At 52.7% G+C, this 21503-nt stretch overlaps 7 protein-coding genes across 7 annotated transcripts; 1 reads left to right on the plus strand and 6 right to left on the minus strand.

Annotated features, from left to right (window-relative positions):
- Positions 1 to 605: 605 nt before the first annotated feature.
- Positions 606 to 2669, minus strand: A1O1_08116 (uncharacterized protein; the record flags this gene model as incomplete). The annotated part of the gene is made up of 7 exons (XM_007728978.1): positions 606 to 880; positions 947 to 1120; positions 1186 to 1643; positions 1735 to 1992; positions 2049 to 2146; positions 2209 to 2289; positions 2358 to 2669. The coding sequence occupies 7 exons, from the start codon at positions 2667 to 2669 to the stop codon at positions 606 to 608; spliced, it is 1656 nt and encodes a 551-aa protein (XP_007727168.1).
- Positions 2670 to 3572: 903 nt separating this feature from the next.
- A1O1_08117 (uncharacterized protein) lies at positions 3573 to 6219 on the minus strand (the record flags this gene model as incomplete). Its single annotated transcript, XM_007728979.1, has 7 exons — positions 3573 to 4060; positions 4120 to 4306; positions 4384 to 4686; positions 4737 to 4926; positions 4994 to 5025; positions 5085 to 5210; positions 5371 to 6219. 7 exons carry the CDS (start codon positions 6217 to 6219, stop codon positions 3573 to 3575), a joined length of 2175 nt encoding a protein of 724 aa, XP_007727169.1.
- Positions 6220 to 7487: 1268 nt separating this feature from the next.
- Positions 7488 to 9374, plus strand: A1O1_08118 (uncharacterized protein; the record flags this gene model as incomplete). The annotated part of the gene is made up of 5 exons (XM_007728980.1): positions 7488 to 7567; positions 7640 to 7901; positions 7990 to 8165; positions 8225 to 8916; positions 9001 to 9374. The coding sequence occupies 5 exons, from the start codon at positions 7488 to 7490 to the stop codon at positions 9372 to 9374; spliced, it is 1584 nt and encodes a 527-aa protein (XP_007727170.1).
- Positions 9375 to 9907: 533 nt separating this feature from the next.
- Positions 9908 to 12809, minus strand: A1O1_08119 (uncharacterized protein; the record flags this gene model as incomplete). The annotated part of the gene is made up of 2 exons (XM_007728981.1): positions 9908 to 10385; positions 10444 to 12809. The coding sequence occupies 2 exons, from the start codon at positions 12807 to 12809 to the stop codon at positions 9908 to 9910; spliced, it is 2844 nt and encodes a 947-aa protein (XP_007727171.1).
- Positions 12810 to 14748: 1939 nt separating this feature from the next.
- On the minus strand, positions 14749 to 16544 carry A1O1_08120 (tubulin beta chain; the record flags this gene model as incomplete). Its single annotated transcript, XM_007728982.1, has 8 exons — positions 14749 to 15480; positions 15529 to 15851; positions 15904 to 16036; positions 16093 to 16147; positions 16198 to 16239; positions 16297 to 16322; positions 16378 to 16401; positions 16533 to 16544. The coding sequence occupies 8 exons, from the start codon at positions 16542 to 16544 to the stop codon at positions 14749 to 14751; spliced, it is 1347 nt and encodes a 448-aa protein (XP_007727172.1).
- Positions 16545 to 17243: 699 nt separating this feature from the next.
- A1O1_08121 (delta-1-pyrroline-5-carboxylate dehydrogenase, mitochondrial) lies at positions 17244 to 18957 on the minus strand (the record flags this gene model as incomplete). The annotated part of the gene is made up of 2 exons (XM_007728983.1): positions 17244 to 17404; positions 17466 to 18957. 2 exons carry the CDS (start codon positions 18955 to 18957, stop codon positions 17244 to 17246), a joined length of 1653 nt encoding a protein of 550 aa, XP_007727173.1.
- Positions 18958 to 19480: 523 nt separating this feature from the next.
- Positions 19481 to 20782, minus strand: A1O1_08122 (uncharacterized protein; the record flags this gene model as incomplete). The annotated part of the gene is made up of 1 exon (XM_007728984.1): positions 19481 to 20782. One exon carries the CDS (start codon positions 20780 to 20782, stop codon positions 19481 to 19483), a length of 1302 nt encoding a protein of 433 aa, XP_007727174.1.
- Between the last annotated feature and the right edge of the window lie 721 nt (positions 20783 to 21503).

Raw genomic sequence — 21503 nt, forward strand, 5'->3', positions numbered from 1 at the left:
ATGAACACCCTAGATGACTGTTAGTCTGTTATGTGAGTGAATGCCTATCAAGGCATGGAATAAGCTCGGGCAACGCTCTATGATGAGGATACATCGATATAAACCTATATAACCTTATGAACGTACCCACTCCAGGGGTGGATAAGTCGAACACAGGGGATTCATCTTGAATATGTCCACCTGCCAAATTGGGAGATACGTATACTATGGACTGAAGGAAAATCCTGCTGAGTTATTTTACTGCTAGACGCTCTCAGCTTCCTCTGATCGGTGGGTATGAGGTGTGATCGAGATGCAAGAGCTGAGTTGGCAAATTGCCCATATCGAGCCCCTGATCAGGAGATGTTTCTGTCTTGATCCCAGCCATTATGAAGCTCAGTTCGTATATGTACCACAGGGAGGGGCTTTGCAGGTTTAGCTTCATTTTCGACACTCGACACTTCGTTTGCTGTATTTGATCTAACTCTTATCTATCACAAAAAAGTAACCTCCACCACGTCTTTGTCATCTCTCTTCGCTTGTATCCACACTCACACACACTAGACACCTACACGCATTCAAGTCGCACCAACAGTCTTCTCCGCCATCTCTTCTCCCTCATCATATCAAACCTTTTCCTCCAAAACGCGTTTGTCGGTGATAGTGGGCTCTTTGGAAGTAGTCTCGGTGGCGCCATCTTCTGAGGAGACGACAACGCCCTCAACGACTTCATCAAGCGTGCCATCAAACTCTTGTTCAATGCCGAGTCCAGGCGGGGGGAAGAATTTGTTGATCACCAGAAATAGGATGGCGCCCAGGAAAAAGCCTATTATGTAGGTGAGCTGGTAAATCTTGACGGCGCCACCGGTGGTACGACCCATGATACTCAGGACAAGGCCGGCTGGAGGTTAACAATCGACATTAGCTTGATTGACTGGAAATTGCGGGGATCGGGTTGAAGACTCACGCAGCGATGGGATGACGGTGACAATATAGACGACCCAGGCACGCACGTTGATGCCGTGAAAGTACCAGTAGATGGAGCTGTTGTTGCCCACAAACAGGTCAGGGATTTTCCACATTCTCTTGCGAGTGTACCAGTAGTCGAGGACGAGAACGGCGGTGCACACTGAAGTAAAGACTGGGGAGAAATGTCAGCCGACCAGGGCGCGCCTTTATGGAGATCTCAGAAGTGGAGTAACTTACCACCAAAGCTGGAGATGACTGAGAGAAATATCGTAGCCTGTGTGAAGAATCGCCAGGGTTGAACAATGATGCCGAAGGCGGTGAGGATGATGGCACCGCGCTGGGTCGATATGTATCTGGGGAAGATGCCCGCCAAGTCCATTCCGGCTCCTACATTGTTCTGCGTGACGTTGACAAAGACCTGGTGAGACCAGATGGCCAGGCCGGCAAAGAAGGTCAACGCACGGCCGCCGGAGGTGTAGTAGTTCGTTTGCGCGTAGGTCAGGATGTCCAGTGGCTGCCACATGGCTGTGCCGTAGTGGCTTCGAGTGGCACTCGCGGTCAAAATACCCAACAACCCACAGATGGTGATGCAGACGGGTAGCGCAGTCGAAGCTCCAATGAGGTAGTCGTTTCTCCTTTTGGAGAATCGAGTCCAGTCGGAAAATCTATCTGCAGCACCACCGTACGTACCGGCACTGTATTCACTTGGGGTCAGTCTCGTTTGGGTCTAGTGGTCACTTCCTTGGTGGAAGCTGGTGTTCACAAGAGGAAAAGGAAATCACTTACACACTGCTGATGCACTGAAAGAACCTGAATGCACGGGTGGAAGTTGAAACGGCAATGGCCGGGGCGACCAGATTGCCAGCTGAGCCACCGTTGGTGGCAACAGCCCAACCCATGATGCCAAAGACGGTTCCGACGATTCCAACAAAGACAGGCCACATGAAGGGTTCCAGCTTGTGTGGCTTGATCCAGATCACAACTGGCAGGTACAAAATGATATAGAGGAAGAAGCCGACAAGGTCTTTCGTGGTAGTCCCGGAGCTACAACCATCAAAGTCAGATATGTCATGTTGCGAAGAAAGCAAAAGGCTATTCACCTCTCAGGAAGAGTGTTGTGAAGGCTCTTCCATTGGGGGAAGATGGAGCCGATCATGAGACCGATGGCCTGACCACCGTAGACGGCTTGGAGACCGAACTGCGCAAAAGGGTCAGATCTTGTTGGCAACAATACAATCGGGAGGGCACAAAAGTACTCACAAAGACCATGTTACTCATCAGCTGGAAGAACAGAGGCAACCACATGCCGCGAAGGCCGAATGAAGCCCGGGCCATCATTGTCTAGCATGTCATCAGTTACGACTGTTGTGATCCCACCGTTGGTGGCCATAAGCAAGGGAGATACTCACGTATCCCAGGTGCTTTTCAGCACCTGGGCGGCCGCAGAGCAAGGCATTCAAGCTGGCGATAGAGGATCCGATGATGATTGCTCCGCAGGCCTCGCCAGCAGTCAATCCAACAGCAATGTATGAACTCCCGATGGCGAACGTCGACAAGCCAGCGGCGCAGGTGACCCAGTAGACGAGGAAGGCTCCTCTCCCGTAGGTACGTTCCTTGGGGACGATGGGGTACAGATCATGGTTGCCCCATTTGGTGGTACCCCGGTCTGTATAGATATCCTCTCTGGCGGGCAGCTCCAGCCATCTGAAATATTGCTTCATGTTTGAAGACCGTGAGTCCCGTGAGCAGTTTCGTTTGAATCTTCTCCAGAAGGGAAAAGAACCGTCGTATCTGTGAAGGACGCATAGTCTCCCGAGGCGAGCTGGAGGCAACTATATATGCTTGCTTTCGTCTATGGCATATGCCCGGTAGCAAACTAATTCATGTCTGCATGGACTGTTATCATTGCCCGCGATGGTATAGTAGAAAGCCAACCACCCAATGATCGCCCTGCCACCCTTATCCTGAACGTTCAAAGTCCTCCCGGGGTAAGCTCAGAGTGTACGTCTGCAAGAGTAGCCTTGTCGCTATCAAGAGGAGGTGACGTGTCTGTGTGAGGGTTGTGGGAGAAGAGGAGCGGGAGGGCCTGCCGACGGTGCTGTTCTTCGGCGTCTTGGACCCGCCCCTACTACACGAACTGTGTGCTTAAGGTAGTCTGGACCCGTGTATAGGATTATAGAGTACACGGCGCACGTTGTGGAAGATATCGATATCGGTCCAGACGTTGCACCATGGAGGTTGGCAAGATAAGAACAAGTCCAAAAACAGCGGACAGGTTCCAATTTAGTTTGTGGTGGAGCCGCCGATAAGTGATTGGAGGCGATCTGGCTAGTCAGGCTGTCGTGCTTTTCCCAGCGGGCTCAACTCTTTTCACTAAGTAGAGTAAGAGAGTTCTGTGTGTTGGGCTGATAGGTGTTGAATGTCCTGGATTGTTTTACACAGTCCATGATTGAAAAAGAAACCAGCTAGTATAGAGAGACACGATTCAAAATGAGAGCCTTGCAGCCAGCTATGCGCTCTGAATAGACGAATCAAGGGGTCTGGAAGTGGGACCAAGGACAATCAACGGGTACGATGAATGGCACTAGACACGGTATAGCATTCTAAGTGCCAGCACGGTGCCATCATGATTCATGCGGGCCAGGTATGTACCCGTTGTTGTACCAAAACGTCTCGTCCGCAGGAGTCCAGCCTACGATGCCCGGTATCTTCAACCTATCGTCCAGCTGTGCCGCCGGCACAGCTGAGGCATCGTCCATGCCGATATTTGTGTCGTCCCAAAACGATATGGTCTCGCCCGTCATATCACTGATCATCTGTTGCAGGTCATCGGTGACGCTGTCCATGGGTGTATCATCATGTAGGCTCTGCAAGGGTTTCTGCATGTCGCCCTTCATCGAAGTGACTGCAGTTCGGGGAATGTGTTTTCCTTCCTCGATCGCCTGGATCACCGACTTTTTCACCGCCTCAAACAGGTCCCTGTATTTCCTGCTCGGGGGCCACCGCTCAGCCATTACATAGAGGATGATACTGCAATCCGTCAGGGCGCTCAGATTCCTGAAACTCATGCTACTGGAAGAGTCGTGCCACATGCAGTAGACAAGCGTAAGGCCTGTGGAATTGTGAGCCAGATACAGACCAGACGAGACTTGTAGCTGGGGGTTAGCTTACCGGACAGACATACTGACTGTAGAGACAACGACGTGAATGCAATTGGCAACCTGTCATGAAGTCTCCTGTATGTCTCACACATGCCGCGACATGCTTCGACGCAGAGTGCAAAGTACCTCCCATCGACCACTTTCTCGTATAGACGAGGTTGAAGGAGCACCCTCAGAGTTTTGTAGTAGGACGCCATCTGTGAATACAGCATATTAGCAAAACACTACAGTCCCCAGGGCGTCCACATACATATGAGTCGTAGCTGCGATACACGTCGCTCTTGAGGTTTCTCGGCTCGCCCGAGTCCAGCTGTATGCTTTGTGCTGGGATCGCATCTTTCCAGGCATATAGCTTCTCAAGGAATGCATCGGTAATGGCATGGATGGCGGACGAGGGTTTCGTACGATCGACCCGGTAGATTTCATGTTGGATTTCGGACTCAATTTTCTTGAGTCTCAACAAATGGATGATCGTCGACATGGTTGTTTGAGGGTATGCTGGGATTGACCGGTCTTGCTCTGCAGCCTTTCGCAGCACTTCGACGTCTCGAGTCGCTTCGTCGACGTCGAGCGGTAGCTGTGCGAATTTAGCGGAGAGCAATTGATTATCGACGCAGGAGATTATACCTCAACATCGATATCATGGTCGGATATGGCCGGCGGCCGTCCCATGGCCATGGCACTTTCGCGTTCATGCCAATAGCAAGTCCAGAAAATCCGCTTGTTGGTCTCGGATTTCACAGAGATTCTGGCGGAGCGTCTTTGCCTGTGAAGCCCCAACTCTATACAAATCTTCATCGCAAGTCCAAAGAAAGTCCTATTGTCTTTGTCTCAGAATGGGTCTCCAGGTTGAGCTCGGCAGGGATATAGAAGGAAAAGCTTACCATGCACCTGGCTCTTTGGGCATTCGATAACACTAGAATTGTTCCGGTCATTCATCAATCAACCAGACTACAGGATTTCGAGGTCACTTACATGCTGACCCAATAACATCAGATATGTTAGTGAGCGGGTGTCCCCCAGACGTAGAATTGCTTCTCTGTTCTCCAAGGCGGCGTAGTAATACATTTCGGGGTTGAAGAAATAAGTTGACTCGCCTGTCTGTGGAGCAATTAGAAAATGATTTAGTTCCATCTCAGCACTGTGAAACACAACAGGGATCAAAGGTTAGGGTGACAGATCCCTTGGTGTTCGGGAACATCACCTATCTTCCTCGCGTGTGTGGCATCGATCTCGTCTTCAGCCGTGAAACAAAACCTACCTTTTCGAGAAAGTGACCTCCAAGTCCATAGATCAGGCTGAGAATACTTTCTTCGTAGACGTCGTTCAAATTCTGGCGTCTGCTGTGCAGATCTAGAATATCCGTCGAGAGTATTATAGGGAAGTTCGTGGTGAGATGCTTCAAATATCCATACACCATCTGGTCTGCAATCTCGGGATTGAGTTTGCTCAACTGAAATGAGTCTGCGCCTGAAAACGTGCCGAGATTACCTGCCAGAGGCACTTCTCGCCTCAGGTCTCCGTCATCAAGTCCCAGATTGGGCAAAGTGAGTTGGATCTTGCCGGCCAGAGTGGCTTGCAGGGCTCGACCCAGAGTGATCGCAGAGGCTCCGCCAACATAAGACCCGGCAACATCCAGGGAAAGATCTCGGACAGCGTTCAACAGGGGTTGAATGCCCCCTTCCTCGCCCGCATCAGAGTCATCGGCTCTGCCCTCCAAGTCGTCCCAGTGGTCACGAGAGACGGTGCGGTCTCCTTCTTTGGTCAGGAGTTTTTCGAGCTCGGCGACACGGTCTTCCAGAGCCTTGATGTACGACTTGGCCTGAGCAGGCTTCGGGAACGATGGTATCACATAGTGGCATTCCAACTTCAACCGGAGACATCTGGCACATGAAGGCTGATCACCATTGCACTGGATTGTAGTTAGACAATTGTTGGACTCGACCTCGGGCGCGGCACCAACCCTCTGCTTACGATGCTTACATCTCTGGCAAGCTAGTGACACACGTGGTCTCCGTGCGGGTTTGGAACCTTGTGTCGCGGGATTATTTTCGTCGGCGTTCTCCAAACTAGACACCGTCGGTGGGCTGGCGAACTCCTCCGACTCCATGTTCGTGTCCTTGTCAGCAGTCACACGTGGGATGAATGATAAAAAGCGCGAGTTGCTGTGCATTCGTCAAATACTTCTGGGGTTTCAACCCTAAAGATTCTGGATTGTTTGATGATTGAAGAGATTTCGACGGTTCTTCTCGGTCTCACCGGACGTTGAGATAGTCTGGCCCGGTATAATCTCTTATCAGCGGCCACATCCATAGCCAGATCAGTGCTATGCCAGACCAAACGAGTGGGGTTGAGACTAGCCTTGTCACGAGTGTTTATAGGTTGTTCAAGGTACAGGAAGTCTTATCTATTATCGGTTCCCGCAAACGTCGTTGGAGGTGCCCGAGTAGCTTTCGAGAATAACGGGTTGGCCTGGACAAACCAAGACACTCGTCAGTCAGCACAGCTGTGATATCAATCTTGTCTCAAGAGTTAAGAAGCAGTATCCTTAACGGCATCGTGGAGGTTAAGGACCATTTTAGGTTATCGCCGCTTAACCCCAAAGGGATAGCCAATAGAATGGTTGGTTCAGGGCTCTCTATGTGGATATGACTCTTTGTACTAGCTACTACTAGCTAGATCCACCAGCCTTGTCGGCTCACTGCACATCGACCCGACACTCCCATCCACTCCTGGCATACACCTCCTTTTCTGCCGCACCCTTTGCGGGGGACTGTGTCGCAGTGGTCGTGGTATATCACCCTTTGCTATTCTGATTCCTGCAGAATAATGAACTACCCGGTTGATCTTGATCCCGCAGTTCGTGAAACGCAGCTCCTGGGTCCCGAGCTGCCCATACCCGCTGCAAGTCAAGGAGACTCAAGGTGGTACTCTGTCTAGCTGCGATCTGCTCTTTGTCTTGCATTTTCCAGCCCCGCCTCGTGCCAGGCTACTCCTCTTATTTGCCACTACCAGTAGGCGCGGAGGTCGGCATCGCATCCCGCTGAGCGGGATCATTTGCCTATACTATACTCATGGGTATCCGTTTCGCGTGCGTGCTACACGATCTGCAATGGCCAGAGACCCTATTCCATGGCCTGACGGTGCTGAAAGGGTCCGGATGCAGCCCTGTAGAACATCGGGAATCGGCCAGCCTTTGCGCATCCGACTTCCCCATAACATAAAATCAGACGAGGGTTCAAAAAGATGAAGCTTGAGTGTTTTCTTCATTCTCTTACTCCGCCCTCGCACCTCACACTCACGCTCACACTCAAACTCACACTCACACTCCTTGTCCTCTCAGCCAGCTAATCCGCAGCCACTCAACCAACGAGCAAGATGGCTCCCAAGAAGAAGATTCATCTCAACTTCTTCGAGATGGCGTGCAACAGCGCGCACATGGGTCTGGGAATGTGGAAGTGAGCAGTTCCACCCCCCGAGAGTCCTGGCCCACGCGCAGACATATAGTATACTGAACAACAGCGACACAGGAATCCAGGCGATATGCAGCCGCAGAAGGACACGCTTGAATACTACATGTGGCTCGCGCGACTGGCCGAGAAGGGCAAGATCACAGGCATCTTCTTCGCAGACGTGTACGGGGTCGACGACGCATTCCCCGGGCAGATGGAGGCGCAGTTCAAAGCCGGAGGAAACTGTGCTCAACTGGATCCGCTGGTTCTGGTCTCAGCCATGGCGGCCGTAACCAAATCCGTGTGCTTTGGCATCACCGGGAGCACATCCTACATCAATGTACGTCGTGTGTGCTGGTTGACAATTTCGCACGAGAGGCCAAGCTCGCCCACAGCGTGCATGCTCTGACTAACGATTTCTATTCTAGCCATTTGTTCTCGCTCGGACGTACTCTACTTTGGACCATGTGACCAAGGGGAGGATCGCGTGGAACGTGGTGACCAGCTACTCGACATCGTCTGCGAAGGCGAATGGCCTGGACGACATCACTCCGCATGACAAGAGATATGAGAAAGCACACGAATACATGGATCTTTGCTATGCGTAGGTCAACCCCCTCCTTTCATGTGGCTGCGGCATCGATAGTGACAAATGGACCACAGGCTCTGGGAGGGATCGTGGGAGGACGGAGCCAAAGTGTTCAACCCAGATACAGGGATAGCATACGACCCCGAGAAGGTCCACAAGATCAACTTCATCGGGAACCACCACAAGACGTCGGCCTACAGCGCGGCACACCCATCTCCGCAACGGACACCCGTCATCTTCCAAGCCGGGCAGTCGACCGCGGGCAAGGCGTTTGCTGCCCTGAACGCCGAAGCCATCTTCGTCGGCGGAGGCAAGGCCGCAGACACGGCGCCGTACGTCAAGGAAATCCGCGCCGCCGCGGCCGCCAACGGCCGAGACCCCAATCACATCAAGGTGTTCCCGCAGATCGCCCCCATCATCGGCCGGACCATGGAGGAGGCCCAGGCCAAGTACGAGCGGTACAAGGCCCTCGCCGACTGGCGCGGAGGATTGGCCAAGTTGAGCCAGTACCTCAACGTCGACCTGTCGCAGTACCCGCCGGATGAGCCGTTTGACGTCGACTCGGTCGGCCATTCCGACAGTTCCATCCACGCCCTGGTCAACATGCTCAAGCGGTTCCGAGGCATGACTGTGACGCCGCGATTCCTCGGCGAGAAAATGGCTTTCTGTGGCTTCGGTGCCATGCCGGTGGGCGATCCCGAGACCGTGGCTGATGTGTTCGAGGACTGGGTCAACAACGCCGACGTCGACGGGTTCAACGTGGCTTGTAAGTTTTGATTTCTATCTTCTTGACTGAATTGCATGATCACAGCATGAATCAATACTGACCGTGGGAACGCAAACCAAACAGACGTCTCCAACCCCGAGTCGTATGAGGATCTCGTCGAGCTGCTCGTGCCCGTGCTACAGAGGCGTGGTCTCATGTGGGACGATTACACCGTGCCCGGAGGCTCATACAGAGAGAACCTGCTCGGCACGCCGGGCCATCCAACTGTCCCCAAAGGTCACCCTGCGTACAACTTCCGCTACGACATCTTGAAGGAGAAGTATGGCGACGAAAACGGTGATATCACGATCGACCGCCGCGCCGTTGCCCCTGTCGAGGAGCCGCAGGAGCCACAAAAGTCCGATGGCCAGAAGACAATGCCGATTGTAGAGACGGCAGCTGTCAAGCCGGTGATCAATGGTGGACACCCCCCTGCACCAGTTGAGGCTGCTGCTTAGGAGGCGGTCGGGGCGAACCCCGTCAGATTTATGCATACGGCATGTTGCACAGGCGCTTTATTTCTCTATGGTAGATATGGACACAACAAATGAAATAGTATCATTGCTTTACATTTTGTTTATGCATCTGATATGAGGTTTCTTCTGTTGCCGGAGATCGCAGTGGTTTGAACATGTCTCCAGCTGTGATGACACTGGAGCATGAATTCTCTTCTGTTCAATGCCAGTCACACTTGAAAACGGGCCTCACAAAGGACAGTACAGTTTGTCTCTTGAGCCCTCGAAAAGGCATACGGTCCAAACCCCGTCGGCTAAGTAACATGTGTTGGCGTATCACGAAACAGCAGGAGAGAGCATGGGGCGCGTGCGAGGTGAGAAAGAAATCGGGTTGGCAGGAAGAAGAACAGCAACCCGCTTGATCACTAGATCTAGATTTCCCAACAACGCAAACTCGTTGCCCGAGTCAGGGGAGCACGACAAAGGTCTACCTGCATACAGGTAGCTATGCAGTGCAATGTCCATCATCCGTCCCCTCAATCCAGCGCCTCCAGATCGATAGGACCTTGTTGCTTCCAAGTGACTTTCCAGATATCACTGTTTCCCTTCTCCGTCTTGATCTTCTTGCTCCTGGTCCCAGACTGCTCAGTGGCTTCGAGCAATGCCCGACTGTCGAGTGCAAATGCCCTGACGAGCTCCTGCATTCTGCCACCCGCCACAAAGGCGTTGGTCAACATGGCATTTTGGGCAACCACTTGCGACAGTTCCAGGCATTCCACCAGCCACACCCGGGACACGTAGTGTCCTGCGCAGTACAAGACGCTGTTGTAAGCCAGGATACATTCGGGAATGTAATGGTTGCGGAGAGCTGTCAGTAAAACTCCTTCCATGTCGTCCTGGAATCGGCACATGAATTCCTCGTCGAAAAGTGGCTGCATGGTCTGGCGCACATCGTCAAGTGCCTTCTTCATGTCACGCTTGCACGATCGCACAACTGTTGGATTCTTTCGGTTGCTACTCAACGTTAGCACATCTTCTCAAGTCATCTACACATCTACACGATGGCACTCACGCTTCAAGATTGTCGGCAATCTCTTGGAAAACATCCAAGCTGTCCATGGCGGCAACAAGTTGCTCGAGTTGTCGCCACACCATCGATTTGTATGCTAACGAACCACGATCGGTCCCTGCTCTCGTCAAAGGATGTTCGTGTAACGGGGACTTCCGCTTGCGACTCGGGCTCATTGGGCGGATGTGGTCATCATCCATTTCCTGATCTTCATCTTCGTCCTCGTCCGTAGGCGGCTCTTCGTCGGCGAAATTGAGATTCATCCCGACTGCACTCAACGACATTTCTGACAAGCTGACCCGGTCCAGTAGCTGGCGCAGAGCCACAAAGTTTCCGTCCATGAGGAAGGTTTTGTACAGGATCGAGACCGACCAGGCGGCACTTCCCCAATGTTCTGCATCGACATATCGATACCACTCCACGCTTCGAATGGCCTTCTCATCTTCCTCCGAGACCTCTCCGGTCATCAAGCCAGGGCGAACTCGTAACTGAGCTGTACTGGTCGTCGCTCCTGGCACGGTGATCCGGGGCAGGGTTGGGATTTCTTCAATGTTGCGAAGTTTTTGGATGGTATTGAAATTGGCGAGGTAGAAGATGCCATACGCCACTTCCGACACATCGATCTTGTACTGCTTCATGAGCTTGACCTGCAAATCCCGCTCACGACGGTCCGTCACATTGATCAGGATTGCTCCCAAGACACGCGGAATCCTCTCGTTGGACAACTTCGAGGCGTACAGAGGAAGCAAGGAAAACTTGCCCTCACGCTCCAGCCATCCAATATAGCTGGCAATGTTGTTCTCCATTTCATACTCATGCTCTGCATAGGACGACTCCAAGAAGCCCAAAGCTTGAAGCAACAGTTGCAGATGCACGACCATGCGGACAGAATCTTGATCCTGGGCATTGATGCGAGCAATCTCGCTGACATCATCCTCGTTCTCTTTCATGAGATGCGAGCCTTGATCTGTCGCGTACGCCACTTGAGAAGCAGCTCGTCCCATACTCAGGAAGAAGGTGTCGAAATCTTTTGACACGACCGTCAATTCTAGCAGCTTGTGCGGCGTGTGCACTTCGTCTTTGGTCGCCGGGTCCGATTGGGCTTTGGCGGCATACTGTCTTATATGAGCAGTGGCCGGGGGTTGCGGACTGTATACAGTTGCGCCAGGGTTGCCAAGTCTGTGTTGGTAAGCTTGGATGTAATGTTGGTATCGTTGAATCAGGAGAGCATTGAAGATGGCAAAGAGATGATCCTCGATTGTGTGTGTCGCCGCCTTGGAGGCGCCCGCATCACCACAGAGCACGCCGTAGACAGCTTTCTGATAGACATCCTGGATGGCAGGATTGTGGGCCAGGCTGTGACAACGATGTGACCACTCCGCATTCGACGCTAGATTCAGGATCCGGAGCCACGGCGAGTTGGCCATTTCACCAGTGTTCGGCCCACAGCCTCTTATCACGGCATAACGCCATACTTCTCTTCGTTCCGCCCACCAGGACTGAATTTCTGCCGCAGATTGGCCCCGCCGAAGCATCTCCCAGCACGTTCGCCAGGCCGCCTGCTCATAGTACTCGTCCTCTTTCTGAAGCGCGGCAGACTCGCGGGTCCGAGAATCAGGATCTAGCTGTGCAACGAGTGGTTTGCGATCCGCTTTCCGAGTGTGAGACCGAGTGAGATTGGGAGTGGAAGGATCCAGCGGCTGTGACAATGCCCGGGTCCGCTTCTGCTGCTTGATCGCGGTCTGCGTGTAGATAGGGCCGGCACTCCAGACGCCATCACCACGGTCCGACTTCTCTAGCAGCGCCTTCAATGTGATATGAATGGGAGGCGATGAGTCGGCTGCCCTGTCTTGCAGCCAGGATAATATGCACTCGTACTCCTGGGCGACCACGTCTGAATCCAGAAATGCCCCCCACAGCTCGGCATTGCTTGAATAGCGATGCAGGCCGGCCAGTCTGGACTCTTGGGCAATTTGTGCGTTGTTGACCGTATCTGGAGAATTGCAGTACAGCAGGTTTCGGACCAATCCCCACAGATCAGATTCCAAAAGGACTTTCTGTGCCTGCGAATCCGAGTCATTGGCCGCCGTGGTTGTTGTCCTTGTCTGAGCGATCTTGCTGTAGCGGTCTAACAGTACCAACGCATCTTCCCACAGAGACGCATCCGTGGGCTCTCGGTTGACCACAAATTTGTCCAGCGCCTTGGCGAACTCCTCGACTTGTTTGCTTACTCGGTCGGCGGTGTCTTGCAGCGGTCGAAGGATCTCCTGAGCCGTGGATTGGTAGGGGGACTGGGGGTCTATTGTGTTGATCAGCATTTTCAGCTCCAGAGGGGGTTTGGTGGTCGGTTCAGGTAGAAGGCTGCTCATTGAGTCTACCGAACAACGACCGGGGCTCCAAGGATCGCACCTTCCTGTAGAGACTCTGCTCCATAGTCGTCTGCCATATCGTCATCACTCGTCGTGCTGGGTCCATCGAGCTGGTCCTTTCCCATGTAAGTACAATCCAAATGGTGTATTGTAGAGACAACAGGAGCTCACCTGCGACCGGTCCACAGGCCTGCCCTGGACAGATGATCTGGTGATGGGAGCCATTGTTCGTGTATCTCGAAACACCAGGAGACAAGAGGACGGAGACCTGTGGGATATTGCTGAGTCGACTGCCCTTCGTTCGGTGGGAAACTAGTCTTCAACCTGTTTTGCAGCAGTTGGACTCGAACTTCACACGCGACAACAGACAACAGAACCTCGAGTCTTTGTCCTGTCAGTGGCAGCGCACGACGCGCAGTCTCGACAAAATGACGCTAGTCCCGAAACGGTCGATGGGCGAATAAAACTTCAATAAAACTTCCGTCTCTCATATTTGGCGCTGCTTCGTCTTCCTTTTTCTTCTTCTTTTTCTTCAACAATGTCATCAAGGTGGTCATTAGAGTCTCGGAACAGACCTGGTTACTCATTCTCAATGTTTGTTCAGATCCTACGGGGTCTCTCTGCGTGCTCACGACCGCCTGAGAAGATAGCCTGCATTCGCTGTACAACTGGCCAGACCTCCGCAAGAAGGGTTGATGGTTCGGATAGAAAAAAGTGATATGCTACATACGTTCGTCGGGAAGCCCGACATATCTTTATTATTCGCGGTTTATCCAAGTGCAACGGTCCAGATATCAAGCTCACTGCCGGGCAAGAGGGACTCGAAGCTGGTTGTACCCCTCGTTCCACGCAACCATCATCTCAAATCTCCTTCATCATTGTCCACGCTGCTGCAGCTTCAGCCGCAGCAACTTCGGTTTCGGACAAGACGGCGTGGTAGCCTCGTCGCCTTGTTGCTTGTAGAATTCATTGCAGCACTCATACAGGGCATCTACCGCCGATTGGCACTTTTCCTCCTTGTAGTTGTGCTTCTGCAAACAGTCTTTGGCGAGGGAAAGATTGTTTGATTAGTGTCTTGCTTGCTATAGACTCCTGTGGATGGCAGATCGCGGAACGCCGTGTAGGGCGCCCGGGAATTGTCCACAGTGCTGGACATACCTTGGATCGCACACTATGTCAAATCCACCAAATCAGCAACGCGAGCAGAGAGAGAGGACCAAGGGTGCAGAGAGTATCTACCGCTCTAGGATGGCAAGGAGGATCCGTCTTCAGGTCATCTTGCAAACGGCCCTGAACCGGTCCATCAGCGTTTGTGCCGTTTACAGGGCGAAATTTAGCCAGCAGACAGTCCTGATTGACATACCATGGTGATATTATCTAGTCCCTCTCCTCGCTATGACGATCAAAAACAGGGGGGAGACGGTCGAGGTTTGCCCATGAAATGTTGAAAGCGAATGGTACAAATACTTCGTGTTAACATTATTCGCATAAGGTACCTAAGGTGCCTGGTAGGTTTCAAACCGCAAGCTGTGACGTCGTCGTGTTCCTCTTTCACGCTACACGCTACACGCTGCAATCCTGCGATCATTATGGATTGTCATAAGGAGGTTGAGAAACAGACCTCAATGACTCCCCCCACTACTCTAGAATAAAAATGAGAGACTCTTTGGGAGTTTCGAGCTCGTCATGGTGCTATTTATTGGATTAAACTAGTCGGTCAATGACACCTGGAATCAGATGCTGCCATACAGGCCAGGCCAGGCTGCCTGGAAGCGAGCATCGTCTTGTCCTATGACTGTCTTTGATCCATCAAGACTCCCCGCTACGCTTTGGACAAAGTAAAAAAGGCTGGATGGTGGCCAAACAAAACCAATCAATGGTCCAGGCCCGAATTGCACATCACGATCCCATCATCTCGTCAGTGGTTTCGATGTAACAGTTACACCTCTTCCTCGAGAGGAGCCTCCTCCTCACCATACTCCTCTTCGCCTTCGGAGATGCTAGCTTCCTGGTATTGTTGATACTCCGAGACAAGGTCGTTCATGTTGGACTCGGCCTCGGTGAACTCCATCTCGTCCATACCCTCACCAGTGTACCAATGCAAGAAAGCCTTGCGACGGAACATGGCCGTGAACTGATCTCCGACACGCTTGAACAGTTCTTGAATCGAAGTGGAGTTGCCCACAAAGGTCGACGACATCTTCAAGCCACGTGGCGGGATGGAGCAAAGGGCGGTCTGGACGTTGTTCGGGATCCATTCGACGAAGTAGCTGCTGTTCTTGGTCTGCACGTTGCGCATCTGATCTTCAACTTCCTTCATGCTGACCTTGCCACGGAAGATGGCTGAGCAGGTCAGGTAGCGACCATTTCGGAAGTCCGAAGCGGCCATCATATTCTTCGGGTCGAACATCTGTTGTGTGAGTTCTGGAACCGTGACAGCACGGAAGGAGTAGGCACCGCGGCTGGTGAGAGGGGCGAAGCCGACCATGAAGAAGTGGAGACGCGGGAAGGGAACCATGTTCACAGCCAGTTTTCGAAGATCAGAGTTCAGCTGACCAGGGAATCGCAAGCAAGTGGTGACGCCAGACATGACGGCGGAGACAAGGTGGTTCAGGTCGCCGTACGATGGGTTCGCCAGCTTGAGGGTACGCATGCAAATGTCGTAAAGAGCCTGAACATGTTAGTCCCACCTCGAACATCAGAGTTGGTGGATTCGTACCTCGTTGTCAATGCAGAAAGTCTCATCAGAGTTCTCAACCAACTGATGAATTGAGAGCGTCGCATTGTATGGTTCGACAACAGTGTCAGAGACCTTGGGAGATGGGACGACGGAGAAAGTGGCCATCATCCGATCAGGGAACTCCTCGCGGATCTTAGAGATCAACAACGTGCCCATACCAGCACCAGTACCACCGCCGAGAGAGTGGGTGATCTGGAAACCTTGAAGGCAATCACAGCTCTCGGCTTCACGGCGGACGACGTCAAGAACTTGATCGACCAGTTCGGCACCTTCAGTGTAGTGACCCTTGGCCCAGTTGTTTCCTGCATGTCTGTTAACCTCTGCTCTTGACTCTTAACGGCTGGGAAATCGTACCAGCTCCGCTCTGGCCGAAGACGAAGTTGTCAGGTCGGAAAAGTTGGCCGAAAGGACCAGCTCGAACGGCATCCATGGTACCCGGCTCGAGATCGACGAGAACTGCGCGAGGCACATACTTGTTGCCGGAAGCCTAATAGCGAGAGTCAATAACTGTACGAGAAGTATGGACAGGTTATGGTTATATACCTCGTTGAAATAGACGTTCATACGCTCAAGCTGGAGGTCTGAGGTGCCGTGGTAGCTAAATTTCGTTAGTTTGGCCTTTGTACTCGCCGATGGTCATGCACATACACTCCCGAGCCGTCGAGGCCATGTTCGCCTGAGATGATCTGCCTGTTGACTTGTTAGAGCTCATTGTTGATGCTATCGTCGCGTCCAAGGATTGTGTACCAGAAGGCAGCACCGATTTGGTTACCCTGAATTTCCGTCAGTTTGTACCTTTGAGATCGAGGAAAGAGAGAAGCAACATACACATTGGCCGGTCTGCAGATGAACCTGTTATACAGAAGATTGAGTCAGTTCTTGATGCTTTGAGAAGGCTCATTGATGGCGGGGTGACGATAGAGCAAAGGGGTAAACAGGCCCAAAGACGCGTAGCGCAGGCTGCGGGCAGCACCAAAACTTACGATCTCACGCATATTGGCGAATTGGAGAAGAACTGTAAGGAATATCGAAGGATTGCGAGATGATGATGGTGACAGTCGAAGAGGTACACCAAGGAGGAAATCGAAGAGGTGAGAGAGGTGGTGAGGTGGTCAGTGGTCAGTGGTAGTGGTAGTGGTTGATGGTGCAGTTGGTTGTGGGCAGCAAAGAGAAATGGGCCTCACTCTCTATCAACAAACTAGCACTCTGTAGGACTACTACTAGTACTACGGAGAGGCGACTGTGCCAAGCCTTTTGTTTTGGCTGCACTGCAGTGCAGTGCGCGGGCGCGCGATAGAAAGACAAACAGCCGCTGCACTAATAACTCCGGGCACAGTACGACTAGTACACGCTTGAAGGCGGTGAAGAAGGCGCTAAGCCGCGGGGAGATAAATTCGACGCCTAACAGCTTCATGCCCCTGACCTTTCCGAGTTGGGTTTAGGAGGCCGCCGGGCGCGACAACATTGAAGCACGTGATATCAACAATCCCTTCAAGTTCCCCCTATTAGCAGCTACCGCACATAGGACCTAATAAAGGTATATGGACCTAAGGTACCTATATATGAGAACTGATCATTACTCTGTATTTCATTGCCTGTGTATCCCGCTCCACCAATTCGAAACTTTTTGGTTCATCCATGTCAGCTGGCTGACACGTTCCCGAGTATACATAACATCGTCCGGTGCATCTTTCTCACACCTCATTCGAAGGGTATTCCACCTTTGTCGTAGGGAGCATCTCCTCCTTCAGCGACCGCATACTGACAAAGCGCGACAAGATAGCGGCCGAGCCAGCTTTGTCATTCGTTCCTGACGCTCTGGCGCCGCCGAAGGGTTGTTGGCCAACAACAGCACCTATAGTTGAATTAGCTATTTATTGTTTCGCACGTGGGCAAGGATCTGGTCATCGACTTACCTGTGCACTTGCAGTTGATGTAGTAGTTGCCAGCGGCGTTCCTCAGCGCCTCCTCGGCATACCTGATGGCAGCGCGATCTTGGGCGAAGATGGCCCCGGTCAGGCCATAGTCGGAACTGCTGTCAACCGTTTTGCAGATTTGCTCGAAGGCATCCAGCTTCGAGTCATCATACACATAGGTCGTCAGGATGGGACCAAAAAATTCAGTGCTGAGATTCTTGTGGGCGGGGTCCTTGGTCTCGTAGATTGTAGGGTGCACAAAGTAGCCCTTGGAGCTGTCGTACTTGCCTCCAGTGATCAGCTCGAGGTCCTTGTCATCCTTCGCTGCGTCGATGACACCAGACAGCTTCTTGAAACTAGCTTCATGGATGACCGGGCCAATGAAGTTGCCAAAGTCCTCCGACGGTCCAACCTTCAGACTCTCGGTTGCCGCAACAAGCTTGGACTTGAACTCGGGCCAGATGGAAGACGGCACATATAACCTCGAGCAAGCACTGCACTTTTGACCTTGGTACTCAAATGCTGCGCGGATCGTCTGCGCCACAGCATTGTCGATGTCCGCACTGTTGTGAATCAAATGGAAGTTCTTGCCGCCGGTCTCGCCCACAATCCTGGGGTAACCTCTATATCTGCCCTCAGCAATGCCCTCGCCAATCTGGCTGTATAGTTTGCGGAAGACAGCCGTTGAGCCGGTGTAGTGCAGGGCGGCGAACTGCTTGTGCGAAAGAACAGCCTTGGTCACAGCCTCAGCATCACCGGGAACAAACTGGATCACGCCCGCAGGAAGGCCGGCTTCCAGCAGGATCTGGTGGACCAAGTAGTTGGAGGCGATGGCCGAGGGACTTGGCTTCCAGACCACCACGTTGCCCATCAGTGCCGGCGCACCTGAGAGGTTCCCGCCGATGGCCGTGAAGTTGAATGGAGATATTGCGTAGACAAAGCCTTCCAGAGGTCGATACTCGACTCTGTTCCACACCCCAGGAGAGTTGTACGGCGGCTGTTGGCCATAGAGCTCTTCTGCATATCTGACATTGAACCTCAAGAAATCGGCCAGCTCGGCGGCCGAATCAATCTCCGCCTGCCATGCGTTCTTGCCCTGTCCCAACATGGTGGCCGCCATGATTTCATATCTGTATTTTGTGCTGATCAGGTCGGCGGCCTTCAAGAATATTGCTGCCCGGTCGGCGAAAGGGAGAGACTCCCACGCCGGCTTCGCGGCGAGGGCACCCTCGATGGCATTGTTGACGTCCTCGGTAGAAGCATTGGAGTATTTGGCGATCGTGGTCGCATGGGAGGATGGATTGCTCTGGGTGAGGATAGAGGAGGTCTTGATGGACTTGCCGGAGACCACCAGGGGAATCTCCAGCGGGACCTTGGATTGCAGCGTAGCTACTGCGGCGGCCAGTCCGTCCCGGTCGGGGGATCCTTTGGCATAGTGTCTGTTCGGTTCGTTGGAGATGTTCGGGATCTTGAAGGCTGCCAGGGTCGACATCGCGACGGGAGAGCAGTGGAATCGGCGTCTGGACTGGGGAATGAGAGAAGAGGCCGAGACTGACGCCGGTCTGGAAAGAGAGTGTCGAGGGAGGGAGAGCAGCGTTCTGCTGCAAGAGCCCGCCATTGCTCCCATTCTCTGCGGTAATATGCACCAAAGACTCCCTCGCTCGTATACAGATGGCACCTGACGAGAGGCAGATGGGAAGTGAACTGTGAATTGGAGAAAACAGTCTGCTTATCCTTCCACCCCACGTCGCCGTCGATAGCCCCGACTTTTGTACTCTGAAGCCTCCGATCACGAAGTGCGGCTACTGTCGGTTCACATCGGCATGCTCGACATCAACGTGGAGATGGCCGCCAAACAAGCATCCGTCTAGATTTTATTGATAACAAGCTGTGGTGCGATAGCTTTGCATGTTGTTGGACGATTGTGGTAAAGAGTATATCTACCGGAGTCACAGGGCGCAGCATGGTGTAATCGCTTGAATCTCTGACTCTGACACTCCGTCGCCGGGGTTGTTTTACGTGTTCCGTCGGATAGCAAAAGGGCAGCCCCCCGTTCTGGCCTGTCTCAGTTTCTCCTTGCCCGCTTCCATCTCCTTAACACCTTTCCCAACAAACACCGTCGGGCCGACGTCCTTGACCTCAAATCCTTCAGGGTGCATACCTTTGTCGCCGGGACGAGGCACACCAAGCAAGACACTGACAAGCGCACCAGGCCCCCACCGATTCCACCAGGTTGGTTTGACATAGATTGGCATCGTGTCCCACCAGAGAATATACCTTCGACCCTTGCTGTCGGGTTCCTTGGTCAATAACTGGGGTCGGGTGAACCAGGGGCGTGGAAGTGCGAGATATCTCAAGTACAGCCGGCGCGCCTCCAGGAATCCGTCGAGGAGCGACGTGTACAACGGAGGAGCCTTTTCGAAGATGATGGCCTCCCGCAGCCGATCATCCAGGGGAGCGCTGACCACCCTTGTCAGCACACCCCTCAGGAAAGCCGGGTGAGTGCTGAGAAGAAGTTTTCGTGTCTCGACGGCCGTGTCGTAGTTCTTCCTGTCCGGAACCATATGCACCCTCTCATATTCTTTGGCCCAGGCATCTAGCTCGCGGTAGAAATGGAGGCCGTCCTTCCAGCCTGTGGAATATGACGGCAGCACTTCAAAGGAAATGTCCATCCCATCGCCCATAGCTTTGTGGAAGACCCCCATGGCACAGATCTCCATATCTGTGAGTCGTCTCCATTCATACCGGTTGATCCATTCGACCGGCTGGTTGAGAAACAACGACAGTGTGTACAACATATCCTCATTGGAAATCTTGCCTTGTCTGATATAGTGGCTGTGCAAATAATTCAATCGAGCATATGCGTCAATGCATCTGTCACTCGTGGGTTCGCCTCCGTACATGTCGGAGAGTAACACCGTGGTATCGGCATACCGTCGAGGGACATTCTTGGAGGCAGATAGTTGGGTCGTCTTGACCAGCAAGTCGCTGATGGTCGGGATGCCGTAGGTGCGGAAGAGGGCAAATTGCAATCCTTTTTCGAACAAGGCCGGGAACTCGAAATCGTGCATGATCCGGACGATGTCATGAGCCTCGTCAACAGTCATACCTTCCAGGGACGGGTGTGCTGGGGTGCCGTATTTGTATTTGGCCTGCAACGCCTTGATGCGCCGGTACCGTAAGGCCCGACAGAGAAGAGGGTATGCAACAAGGGCAGGCAGCAGATAATATGACCAGACCCTTGAGAGACCCGACAACTGCTGAGACGACACTGTGGTCAGATTGGAAAAGAAAGGGTGGCCCGATGAACTGTCCATTGCGGTAGAACTCTTCGTGGGAACTCAATTTGAGGTCTTTTTGGACACAACTGTACTGGCGGTCCCTGACAACTTGCAAGGCTCTCAGGAGCTCCCCCACTTGTCACACAATGTTAGTGTTGCTTAATGGGGATGGTAGTATATATATGTACGTGTATGTGTACATATAGATAGATATATGGACATTGATGGAGTACGCACGGCAAACAACCAAGCAGGATAGGACACGGGGAAGATGGTAAGGGAGTCTGACATACATATATATCCATCCCTTACTATATTCTCTCACCACCGCGGCTCTTTCAGCCCCCGGTTGCGGGGACGCTCAGTATACCATCTTGACATGTAACCCATGTTTATAACCGTCAGCCTGATTGGTTGTTCATTCTTCTGATATGCCCGACCTTCCCACTCGTTAAATCCACATCGATCAAAGCGCGGAGGATTGCTGACTCGGGACAGTCCCTGAGAATCCTTCGAGGTTGTTTCGCGAGCAAACACGTCCTCATAGTCGAACCTCCCGCCAGAATGGTGGCCCTCAATCAGGCTATTCGATATGGGAGGCCTCTCAACATATTCGAGCCAGACACAGAATGGACGCAGGACCGTGGCCTGGACTGTCCCTTTGCGCACAATATATAGTATAGATACTGATCCCCAAGAGCACCTACGAGAAAGACGATAGGCAACAATTACTGACCATCCAGGTATAGGGGTCTAC

The sequence above is a fragment of the Capronia coronata genome (assembly GCF_000585585.1).
Source record: "Capronia coronata CBS 617.96 chromosome Unknown acBCG-supercont1.7, whole genome shotgun sequence".
Taxonomy (NCBI): Eukaryota; Fungi; Ascomycota; class Eurotiomycetes; order Chaetothyriales; family Herpotrichiellaceae; genus Capronia; species Capronia coronata.